Source organism: Anabas testudineus, chromosome 19, assembly GCF_900324465.2.
Source record: "Anabas testudineus chromosome 19, fAnaTes1.2, whole genome shotgun sequence".
NCBI lineage: Eukaryota > Metazoa > Chordata > Actinopteri > Anabantiformes > Anabantidae > Anabas > Anabas testudineus.
Genome location: NC_046628.1, coordinates 11362104 through 11374728, shown reverse-complemented (window position 1 = coordinate 11374728; position 12625 = coordinate 11362104). Strand labels below are relative to the sequence as shown.

The 12625-nt window shown below is 37.7% G+C and overlaps 1 protein-coding gene across 9 annotated transcripts in view; it reads left to right on the top strand.

The window, feature by feature from the left end:
* The window catches only part of LOC113156108 (calcium-activated potassium channel subunit alpha-1-like), a 74621-nt gene that overhangs the window by 42517 nt on the left and 19479 nt on the right, over nucleotides 1-12625 (top strand). For 3 of the 9 annotated variants that reach the window (XM_026351005.1, XM_026351004.1, XM_026351012.1), the window contains exons 9-20: nucleotides 532-623; nucleotides 3633-3743; nucleotides 3836-3941; nucleotides 4031-4113; nucleotides 4277-4346; nucleotides 4457-4612; nucleotides 4758-4867; nucleotides 5225-5293; nucleotides 5752-5838; nucleotides 6424-6500; nucleotides 8141-8314; nucleotides 10869-10901. In XM_026351005.1, coding sequence (XP_026206790.1) covers nucleotides 532-623; nucleotides 3633-3743; nucleotides 3836-3941; nucleotides 4031-4113; nucleotides 4277-4346; nucleotides 4457-4612; nucleotides 4758-4867; nucleotides 5225-5293; nucleotides 5752-5838; nucleotides 6424-6500; nucleotides 8141-8314; nucleotides 10869-10901 — 1168 coding nt within the window. Of the gene's footprint in view, nucleotides 1-531; nucleotides 624-709; nucleotides 802-3632; nucleotides 3744-3835; nucleotides 3942-4030; nucleotides 4114-4276; nucleotides 4347-4456; nucleotides 4613-4757; nucleotides 4868-5224; nucleotides 5294-5751; nucleotides 5839-6423; nucleotides 6501-7231; nucleotides 7241-8140; nucleotides 8315-10868; nucleotides 10902-12625 lie in introns of all 9 variants that reach the window. The other 6 variants (XM_026351010.1, XM_026351013.1, XM_026351009.1 and 3 more) reach the window with 4 other exon arrangements.

Here is a 12625-nt window from a genome sequence, read left to right as displayed (position 1 = left end):
ACACGTTTATTAGCAGTTAACAACATCTACTACATCTATCTAGCTCTTGCTAGATGGTGCTTTGTGCAGCAGTGTAGCCTTTAGGGTAATGTCTGCCATTCATGTGGCTGTGCTATCCAAATCAACCCAGCATTTGTGTTTGTTGGCCGAAACATGGCACATAAGGCTTTTTCTTGATTTCTTTTATAATTTTTATTTTTCCACTACAGATCGACATACCATTCATCAGCCGTCATTTTTCTCCTTTATTCTTCTTTTCTTCCAATATCCGTAAATATTGGTTTTATAATTTCCTTTTTCCATATCAATAATTATTTCTTAATACCAGGCAAATTCAGTCAGTAATGACAAATACATTTAACAATTCTTATTTTCTTTCTCCTAATTTCTGTTGAGTGATAATATTACTCCTACACATACAGTGTTCCTCTTTCAGACTTTACACATTACTTTAAAGTAAAACTAGTGGGCCTGCTCTTCTTTGCCTGTCTTTTTTTTAGTCTCTTCTTCTGTCTCCTATCTTCTCCTTAGGCCATGTTTGCGAGCTACGTCCCTGAAATCATAGAGTTAATAGGAAACCGCAAGAAATATGGTGGTTCCTATAGTGCGGTTAATGGGAGAAAGTAAGTATTCAAGGAGGCTCTACTGCCTCCGCCGCAGTAGAACCTTCTCTGCATGCACTTTTTCTTTTTCTTTTTCATGCATGTAGGCCATGTTTGCTCGCTACGTGCCAGAAATTGCTGCTCTCATCCTTAATCGGAAGAAATATGGAGGGAGTTATAACTCGACCAGAGGCAGAAAGTAAGTCAAATGAATGAAAAAACAGCAAACTTTTGAATGGTGTGGTTTTGTGTGACTCAGATGGCCCTCTCCTAAAGAGGTGACATACACTGAATTTAGCAATTTTTACACTTCATAAAACTCATTTGAGATGTAAAGATCTCAATTATCACTGAAGTCACACTGTGACTGAAGAACTTGGCCATGATTAGTATGTAGAGTCTCTTGTACTGTATTTTTAATTTGTATTTTCTATCCATGCAAGCTGTCATCATTGCTCGTCATTTAAGATGAACTTCTGCATTTACACTTCAAAAAATCTTCATCTTAACAAATGATTTTTGTCCATTAAGTGTAATCTTGAGTTGTATTGAAAGCATTTTGTAGTAAGCTGTAACAGATTTTTTTAACTTTCTATTTAAGAAAAAGGGGACTTTGTGAATACAAGAAAGACAAAAATCGCTTGATAAGAGATGTTTTTGCAGTGTAATTATCCATGTATTACTGTCACGCTTAAAAACTGCACATGTAGGATTTTCTCACTGATATACGCCTGATATACCCATGCTAGTCGCTATACAAATTTAATAACAGAAATGTAAGTATTCATGCATGATTGTGCAACAGATGTACAGTAATACAGATAGAGAGGAATACATTTTATTTAAAAATATTATTAAAATATAAAAGAAAGAATCCCTCAAAGTCATTATACGAAATCTGCCCAGCATTTCATGATTAATACTGATCACAATAACACCACAAACAGAAAAATGCAACAATATGTCGAGCAAGATGTTGGATAGTTCATAAATTAAAAGTGAAACTCCTTAAACTCATTTTACTATCCTGGTTCGTTTGTACTGTAACTGTAACTGCTAGTTATAGTCCAACCAATGCACTCATGTTTAGGTACAAAAACCCTTAAAGTTTGTAAACCCTTTAGATTTTGAAAACACATTTGTAAAAGTGTGTTGTTGTTGAAAATCCTACATGTTTAGTGTGTAATTGTGATTTAGCTGCTTATTGTCAATGTGCCAAATTTGTGTTTGTAAATCATTTGTTTCCACACATTCAACCAATTTTATTTTGTACACCCATCTCCCCTCATGCCCTTGCCTGAACCACGTAAAGTACAATTAAGGGAACTAAAGTGAATAGACAGCAACACTAGTACCTCTCACTGTGTGTAACTATACCACTGATTTATCACTGATTGAAGTAGAGACACACTGCTGACGTCAGTTAACATCAGTTCCAATGTTAATTAATAATTATTTGTCACAACAGGGTGATGTAAGTTTTAAAATATAAAGATTTAGGTAAATAAATAATTTATAAGGTAGACCTCTCTATTTGACAACACTAACCAACAAAATAATTATCTTGACTGAAATCGAACTCCTGCATCTCATCCTGTGAGCCATTGCTTGCTGTATGCTGATATATTTTTTCTTTTTGTTTTTTTTTTTTTTGTGCTAAATTAGGTTATTTGCTCTGCTATGCTATGCTTTGCTTTGCTTTTGAACATTCTTGGCCTTTATCTTCAGTCGGACCTACACCCTCAGGACTAAATAAAATCTTGATTTTAAAGGAATAGTTTGGCATTTCAGGAGTGTTCACTTCACAATCTTGCAGATAGTTAGATGTGAAGATCGACGCCTTTCTTGTCTGTAAGCTAAATATGAAGGTAGAGCTGGGGGCAGATTAATTTAACTTCCAACTCCCAATTCCACAATCTTTGTGTGTACAGATCAAATAGCACGCTGCAGTGTTTATGCTAAGCTAAGCTCCCAGCTCCAGCTTCAATCACACAGATACAGTTTGAGAGTGGCATTAACTTTCATGTCTAACTCTGAAAAAGCACATTTCCCCAAATATCAAAAGATTCCTTTAAACATATCATCAACTCTGAAGCTGTTTCTAGTAAATCTGCCCAATGCCTCTAAACAAAATATGGCTTTTACCAGCATGCTTTTGTTATTTGTGATCATTCACTTGGTTTAGAAATGTTTCATGAACCGAATCCTTGCAACAGTACTTTTGTTGATTGCTTTAGTAGACAATTATAACTGTAGTAAAAAATTTTAAAGTAACTCTTGTGTGTATGTTTTAGGTTATTAGTAATATTTAACTGGCCACATAATACATAACATATGTTCAATTAGCTGCATTTTAACCATGACTCCCTACATTTATATATTAATGCATATTTAATTGTAATTTGTACGGTATTATTAGAATCATATTTCTATTTCCCCTGTCTTCTTTGTCTTTATTTGTTATTATCATAACTGCCATAGATGCAACATCATCTTAACTGTGTTACTTTGCAAATTATAAGAACAAAGGATGCAAAATACCAGTGATTCTGGAGCATTTATGAAAGCCATAAAAAACCGAGATTCATCTGAAATAATTTTACTAAGTACTTATAAAATAAAGATACAAAGGTACGAAGGACTAAATCTAAAGTGGATCCTTATATAAAGGATGTGTGATATGTGGGATTCGAGATACGCTGTGTACTGATTTCATAATCTCCATCTAAGTGAACTCTTATCCTTCATAATCTGATACTGAAATCCATCATGCTCTCTGACCTGCTCATTCATCACGCAAGAACATCAAACACCCCCCCCCGTAACAGTTTTTATTATTTCCACACGGATGTTGAATCACTCACCTGAATATTTCCGTAATGATCATGTTTATTAAGCCTTGATCATCTCTGATTTACCTCTTGATTCCAAGACGAAGATGAAAATGAAGCAACAGTTTGTTTGTTTGTTCCTTCTTTGATTTTGTTCTATTTATTAGTTTCATTATTGTTCTGCACCTTGTTTTTTTAGGCACATCGTAGTCTGTGGTCATATAACACTTGAGAGTGTGTCCAACTTTCTAAAAGACTTCCTACACAAGGACAGGGATGATGTCAATGTAGAAATTGTTTTTCTCCATAAGTAAGTAAAAATATGTGTCCCTGAAAAAAAAAGAAGTATATTAATAGTGTTCTTTCTCATATTAAGTAGTTTTATCTTTTTTCCCCTCTCAGTATTTCCCCTAATCTTGAGCTGGAAGCCTTGTTCAAGCGTCACTTCACCCAGGTGGAGTTTTACCAAGGGTCTGTCCTGAACCCACACGACCTGGCCAGAGTCAAGGTAACGCTGTGGCTCAGTGGGAAACTGTGCTGTTACACTCATTACATACATCATACTGTTGGTTATTAATGGCATAACTTTGTTTCCAGATTGAATCAGCTGATGCCTGTTTGATCTTAGCCAACAAATACTGTGCTGACCCTGATGCTGAGGATGCGTCCAACATCATGAGGTGAACAAATCATAGCAGCTTCTTTAATGTAAATTAGGTTGCACAGCACAAAAATGCTTCTTCAGAAATGTAAGAGATTATATGAACGTCTCACCAGGAAAAACGTAGACACAGGTTAAATTTAGCTTTGTTTTCTGATTAGATTTTTCCTTTTGTATATCAGGGTAATATCTATCAAGAACTACCACCCAAAGATCAGAATAATCACTCAGATGTTGCAGTACCACAATAAGGTTTGTATTTTATGCATTAATTTAGATGTTTGGTTGACGTACCACAAATTTAGATTAATTTTTTTTTTTCTGTTAACCATGTGATTTAAAAATAAAATATCTTCCCTTAGGCTCACCTTTTGAATATCCCAAGTTGGAACTGGAAGGAGGGAGATGATGCCATTTGCCTTGCGGAGCTGAAGCTTGGCTTCATTGCCCAGAGCTGTCTGGCTCAGGGTCTCTCCACCATGCTGGCCAACCTTTTCTCCATGAGGTCCTTCATCAAGGTACCCACACTAAAATTCATCCATCTGCTCACTGGATTAAGTTCAGCAATAAAGTTGGTCTGAATATATGATAATAATTAGCGAGAACTCAGGGATTAAGTTGGATGAACTTATTTTGTCTGTTTTCCTCCAATATTTGTTTTAGATTGAAGAGGACACATGGCAGAAGTATTACCTGGAAGGAGTAGCCAATGAGATGTACACCGAGTACTTGTCGAGTGCCTTTGTGGGTTTGTCGTTCCCTGTAATTTGCGAGTAAGTAAAGTGAAGCACTTGCTTTTAGAAATTAAAAAGTTGTCCTGTACAAGATTCTCTTTTTCTTTGTGGTGGTTGCACTTACACTATAAATTTTTCATTACTTTCTATCTGTGTTGGTGTTTAACATCTTTTAATGTGAGGGTTACTACGTAATCCTAAATTCTAAGGCTGTTTCTCAGTCCCTACAAATTATTGAACAAAAACAACAAGGACACAACAACCCAAAATAAACAAAATCTCAACTACTGGATTTGTTATATGAAGACTCAAAGAATCAAGTATGATTAGTTGTTCACCACATAAGATGATTTTCAGAAAAAACTATTCAAATTGTATTGTTATTCTCTTTTGCAGGCTGTGCTATGTGAAGCTAAAGCTACTGCTGATCGCTATCGAGTACAAGTCTGATCAAAGGGAAAGCAGGTAAGTAGATGTGTTCACAATAGAAAATTAATCACTGCAAAAACTTTAATATGAAGTTGTGTTTGCTGTCAGCATTTGCTTTCACTGATGAACCAACTTGCCAGTTTGCAAACACACGCTTTCAAAATGTGCTAAATTAGTATCTAAATTGGTTTGTTCACAGACATCAAGGGCTGTATGATAGTATCCTGACAAATTAAAGGGGAAAGTGGCACTTGGTTTCTTTAGGAGTGGCTGAAGCTTTGTTTTAGTGGTTCTCTAATGCTCTGATGCTCATTTTATGCCATTTGAAGTGTCACTGCTATCTGCTTTCATCAACTTAATTTAATAAACAAAGGCTATCCTGCCAAATGAGTTGCGAAAACTAATCCTGCCAGCATGCGACACTGCCAGTAATTAGTGCAAATCCTTGCAAATTCTGTGATGTAACTGCATCTTTGGTCTGTAAATCCTCACAGCACCCTGATAAACCCTGGAAACCACGTGAAAGTGCAGGAAGGGACCTTGGGCTTCTTCATTGCCAGCGATGCCAAAGAAGTGAAGAGGTAAAAAAAATGAAACCTGAGAATTAATGGTGTCTATTTTCAGACGGGACAATAAAATAATAAATAAAATAAAACATGTCGTCATGTTTTGATTGTACTTGGTTAAACTATAGTTACAATAACATTCACTATCTTAAATGAAGCTACGACCTGCAGTCTTCCATACTGAATAGAAGAACTTAATCCATTCTCTAAATATATAGCTATATATAGCTCTAAAGTAATGTCCTCACTCGACTTGATGCAGTTGTAGAAGTCTACACAAACCTGAGTAACACCCTAGGTTACCTCGTGGCAGGTGTAGGATGTGAGGGGTGCAGAAGGTTGCATTGTGCAATCTCACCACTAGATGCCACTGAAATCTTTACCATTTTACACATTGTAAATTTGAATGAAAGTATAAAGGACTACAGCTAAGCTAAGCACTACAACAATACCCAATAACAATAAATCATCTGCATTAAAAATATAGTATTATGAATATGATAAAATGTTTTCTTGGGACAGGAAGTTTTTTAATGCTACTACATTTGTGTCTCATTGGACTTTTATACTAAACATGAGATTGCTGTGTTTCCTTTGTAGGGCACTGTTTTACTGTAAAGCCTGCCATGATGACATTACTGACCCTAAACGGATAAAGAAATGTGGATGCAAGAAATGTAAGTGACATTATATTGAAGTATTGTTTAATTAGTTTGACTTCACTAACAATCTTTTACAGACTAAAGTAAAAAAACGTACTAGTGTAGTGTTGTGATAATGTATTTACATGACTTACATGTGTCCAAACTACTTATCCTCAGCGTTAATTATTCATTTCATAAAAGCGCTTAACTTGTGCATGAAGAAAGGTCATCACACAAAAACAGGTGCAAACAACTTGTGAAGCTACAAGTTCAGGCCTCTGTATGACATTAATACCTGCCCAAATTACAAACTACGATTTCCCCCTCATATGGGATTTATTTAAATGTCCCGTCTTTGAGTTTTCTGGTTTGGGAATTTGGGTGAACTAGTTTAATTTTTACTCCACCCCTCTGATGAACATCGAGCTGGTTAACTGCTCTCAAACCTCCTGTGACTTCAATCTAAATGTGTTTTGTTGGCTTGTGTGGATGTTTGTTGTGTCTTCTTTTAATATCTGTTACAGTTGATTGACAACTTTGTGATGTTAACAGGTGTTTAGACTGTTAACACCACAGGTACCTGGATGGATCGCGTGTTTCTAGATGTTAAAAAACATCATGTGCCACTTGATTGTTCTTGTTCTTTCACGTAGATGTATTATAGTCTGTCTTGTCTTAACCATTAGACCTAATCTTAACATTTGATGCGTTCTTTTCCTGCTGCTTGGGAACTTGACACACTTTTCTAAATTTTCACTTTATAGTGATATATTGTGAGTAATTTGGAATTTCCCTTCTGAAAACACAGCCTGCTACCCCTGATTGAATCAGTCTGTTTGAATGCACTGTAAATGTTGCATGTAGAATGGTTGATGCTGCCTGGATCCCTTCCTGTTGTCATGTGCACATTGCTTTAAAATCCAGAAAAACCAATGAAAAAAAGTATGAATTTGACAAAATAATATAAAGCTGAGCATGCAATAGCTACAGTATAATACAAATGCATTATTTTGTTACTTGGAAAATACAAGTTTCATGCTAGTTTGAGGCAGTAATACTCCAGATCACCACCAGATGTCCCCACAGTCCTTTAACAAGCAACATCAATGCAGGAATCCCTGCTAAGAAATGACCAGAATGCCAATTGAGGAACATTTCTCATTTTAACGGTTTTGATAAAAGGAATAAATCATACGACACGTACTACAAAACAATATAATTCACTGTGATGACAGCACAGTTTCTTGCAGCTTATCTGATATAACTGGATGTTTTGAGACAAAATGGATCCATTGAAAATATGGTATTTAAGTGTTAAGTGGAAACTCATGAAAATGATTGTTTCTCCTGCTGTTAAAAAGAAATCCATTACCCGACCTTCCCTCCAACCTAACTCATGTCATGTTTTTACCCCAATACCCTTTGACCTTAGCACTTTAGGACCTCGTGATATTTTCCCGAGTCCTAGAAATGACTCAAACTGAATACACCACTAACTGTGGTGAACCCCCAGAAATTGTGACATTTGTAGGCTGTCAAGACAAAGTTTATCTTGTGCACCCCAGCAGCAGACTTCCTCTGTGCCCTGTCTTGCCTTTGTCCACTCTTCCTCCAGAACGACCCTCAACATTAACCTGCTCTTCCTCTCCTCTCGTCTGAACCCATGACTGTAGCCAAGACGGCCGCCTACAAGAAAATGAGACTGGCATGTTGTTTTGATTGCGGCCGCTCACAGCGGGACTGTTCTTGCATGCCGGTTAATGTGCGTTCTGACATGGACTCCCCTCAACGTGACATCCCACTCTCTGCTGTCTCTGTTAATGATTGCTCAGCCACTTTGCGTGCCTGTAAGTTGTCGCCATGACATGTGCTCTTCAGTGTTTGTAACATGCACCGTGTTAACCGTGCCGTGTGTCTTTAGCTTGTGTGCTGTCCGGCTCTCTCAGCTGTGTCGTCACTGTCATGGATGTAGATGCTGCTTTTCTGTTTTAGCTTTATAATCTTCAGTCAGCTGGTGCTCTTCCCTCTGTGTGTTTTGGCGGTGACTAAGCTGCTGTACAGCATGCTCCTTTACTTTTTTTGCTGTTGTGTTGTCAGAGAATGTGAATTCAAATTGACCTATAGTTAAATATGAGCAATGGTCACTAATGAGTGTGAAGACTAACTTTACCCTGAAACAGTGTGCACTCCAGTGACTTGACAAACATTTTTACAAGAAAGTAAAGCTGAAGCCATGAAACACATATAGCTGTGCATCCCCTCCACAAATCTCTTGATGCACACTCAAACGTGGGAATCCTATTAGAGAATTTACAACCATCTCCTCAAATTATCGGTTTCGATGGCAGTGTAGAAATGCTGTAATGATGTCACTGGAGAGTGTAATTTAATTCTTTCAGGAAGAATCCAAATGAGGTCCATTTAATCCAAATATTTCACTAGTGTACCCTCCAGGAATGGGTGAACAGGATAGGATTTGAGATATTTGTATGTGTGCAAAGCCAGCAATAATTAAGGCAGTCTTGAGAACACCTGAGGGGATTTTTCTGGGGATAGTGCATATTGAGGTTAATGTACTGGTGTTATCAAATTAAGATCAAACAAGCGTTGAGGGTAAAATCTCCAAAATATATTCAGAATACAAACCAGTGCCAGCAGAGAAGCTGTGGGTTGGAGTTTCTCACTTTGAGGGAGTTTTTAGTCAAATGTTGATGGAATTGTACAATACAATGAACATTAGATGATGGGATAGTGATAGACCAATAAAATACAACAGAACAAGGCTGTATTGTGTTGGCTTTTAGTGAATTGACCTGAACTGTGTTGAACTGCGTATGACTTCTTAATTTAAATGTGATTTCCCTTTAAAGCCAGAGGGCAAGTTAAATTGCACTGATGTATCACAGAGGGCATAAAGAATGTGTCTGAGTTTGCAGAGCAATGATACAATTTGCTGGAAAACATTGTAAACTGTCACACAGTTTTAGTGAATGTCTCTTGATCAAAGACCATTTATTCTGTGTATAGTTGAACATGTCTGGGTGTTTCCACCCCTCAACATGTCTTCCAGGGTTGTTTGCTGCGAGCATCGCCTGGCTAGCTAAGCTTGAGCAAAGCTCCAGAGTTGCTGTCGACACGGTGCGGGAGACGCACGGAGCGAAGCCTTATACGGCCTGACATGAAAATTATGTTTGCATTTTCATTTTTGGAGTGCTACCGGTTGTCATGAAACTCAGCCTGACAGTTCCTAACCACCAGGCAGCCGAGTGCCCCCGCCCTTCTCCTCCTCTCTCGTTGTGGGACAGATGCTAGCCTGTTAGTCCTGTGACTCTGCTCGCGCCCTCCGATTGCAGGCGACAGATGCCAGGACCAGCAAGGTCTCTGTTTGAACATTGCTGTCACTGTCCTGCCTTAAGCTCAATGCATGACCTTTATTGTAAGCAAGGGCTTGAAATAAGGTACTAATGAGCATGTGTGGGACTCATGGCTCCAAAAAGTGACTCACAGAAAGTTCCATGCATCTGTGCAGGTTGTATTAGGCAGTGCAGAAGAATGAGGAAACAACTTTGGAGAAAGATGAGGAGAAATAGACACACAACTACACAAATCCAGTATTGTTACATATTAAGTCACGCATGCTCTACCTATGGACTAAATGCTGCAGGTCTAACCAGGGAGCACTGCTGATTTCCACGTTTAAAGACACTTTGACTTCCAGGTTAAATGTGATTTAAATTTTCAGCTTCAACAGCATTTTAATGGCTATATTTCAGTGTATATAGTAGAAAGTACCAGATTTACATTGAAATGTAGTCATTTATACTGCTCAAACAATCTTTAATCACTGAGGCACACTACAGAATCTGAAATTCTGTTAATAATCAGTTTGTTTTAAACTAATTTTTTCATCAAAAATACCCAATGCCTCCTTGTTCTAGTATCCCAGTCTGGATAATCTAAATATTTATCACAGGTAGTAGCTTTGAGCAATATAAAGACATGAGTTTAACATTTAGGAAATTGTAACGAACATTTTTCATGCACAAAGACCAAAGAGTTAATCCCTCATAATGAGCTAAATAATTAGAAATAGTAATTTATTACAGCCCTAAACGTTATTTCAATCTAGCACAATAAATCAATGTTTTGGCAGGTGACAAACCTACACTGACAATTAAGCACTGTTAAAGCTAACTGACCACATTACTGAAAATCATATTTCTAACTGACTTGTGTTTTATTTCTCATTGCTTTGTCCATATTGTCTTTAATGCACATCCATATATTTTTAAAGTGCCTTAAAGAGAAACCTCTCAGTCTTGAGTTTGTGTCTTTTATTATTTGCTTTCATTACAGCCTGTTCTTTCTGTAACCTCTCATCTGTCTCTGCATTTTTCTCAGCTAAAAATAGCTATAATGGATATATCAAATCAAGTAAGTTTTGATTTACAATCTTTCCCTTTTGTCTTTTGTTTCTACCCCTTTCACTAGTTGATCTGTGTAACCTGATCTATTTCACTGATTGCTGCTCATTGCTCTGTCCAGTCTGTCATCATCCATCATTATATTTTATGTGTAAAGCATTAGGAAATTGTTTTGTGTGGTGTGTTTGGTATCTGTTGCAGCTCAGCGGTAGATGGTGCTACCGCTTCACTGTGGATGTGGAATTAAATCACAATCAATCACATTAAAGCATTTAATATAAATAATATACAAGCAAAATGACAGCACATATGATTTATTATATACACTTAGTTAGAGAATAGACAAAAGGCAGGAAAATTGTAACATTTAATAGTATTATCTGAGCCATTAGAGGAGTGTGAACCTTGTAGGCCATCCACTTTAACAGGATGTGTGATAGGCAGCAAAATCTGCCACAATGTGTTGTCCTGGAGAAGTGCTGTGCATGTTTGACATGGGGCAGATGAATAGTGGAAGTCTGGAGCAGGGAGGATAATCTGCTAGACAGCTGACTGTTGAAATAATCATCTCTATTCTCCAGTTTTTGCTCCCAGACATAAATTTTTTTTTGTAAAAGGAAAATGTGCCTCTGCCTCTTTTGTCTATTTTATTTATTTTACCAGTTTTCCCTCCATTCAAACACCAGAGGAACTTTAAGCTTTCACATTTCAAATAATCAAGCAGATACAGAATACACTCCTCCCTCCCCACACATTAACTGCATACAGCATCTAGTTGCTGTTAATTTGCACTGTCACCTCCTTGTTCTTATGGCATAACAATCAGTGGAACACCTGAAAGCATATTTATTAATTCATGTTTATCATAAATAGCGAAGTATATGTCAAATCCAACATTTCATTGGTGGCTATACCAAGTGGTTAAGTGGTGTTTAATAAAAATGAGTTTTTTAATTATTCAACTATTAGCATTCTTGTGCCAAGAAGAATTACCCCCAAAATCGAATGACGGTGCTTTAATTATTATAAGAGTCACAAGATGTTTTATTAACACACACACTGCAGGTCTTACTAAAGTCAGTTTAAATCAAATCCGATCTTGCGATTAACTTGGAAGAATTAAAAAGTCAGCTCAAATCACAAAGCAAGCACTTTCTTGCTTATCGTCTGTGGTATGTAGACATGCAGATTGTTTCAGTTTTATGCTCCCACATTTCTGCCCCCACTTGAAACATGAAGGATTATGGTGCCAACAGTTGCTTAACTTGGGATGCTGACTTTGACTCCTCTTTATTTAGCAGTAAACGATGGCCCCTTAATCCACTCTTCATCTTATCAATACAAGTCAGCTAAACTGAACCACAACTCAGCCAGCGAAATCTGTAGGGGGGCCTATAGTGGAGTCACTGCTGTGTCGGTCCCATTGGTGAACAACCGCAAGGGAAGCCTGCTACCCTCCGCCGAGCCCTCCTCTCTGAGGCTGAGCTTCATGGGCTCCAGGGACCTGGGCCAGGTGGGCCGGCTACCAGGGGTGGTAGAAGAGGCTAGCCGGCTCCAGCGGGCACGTAGCCTGCCGGTGAAATACAGATACCATCCCAGTCACGCCAATAACGCCATACTCAGTCAAAGGCACTGTAAGGGTCACCTCCCCCTCCCCCCTGGCGTGTTTGGCAGGCTTGTATTCAACAACAGCACAACCAGAGCATGTGCTTGCCAGGCTGGAGTGGTTGCATG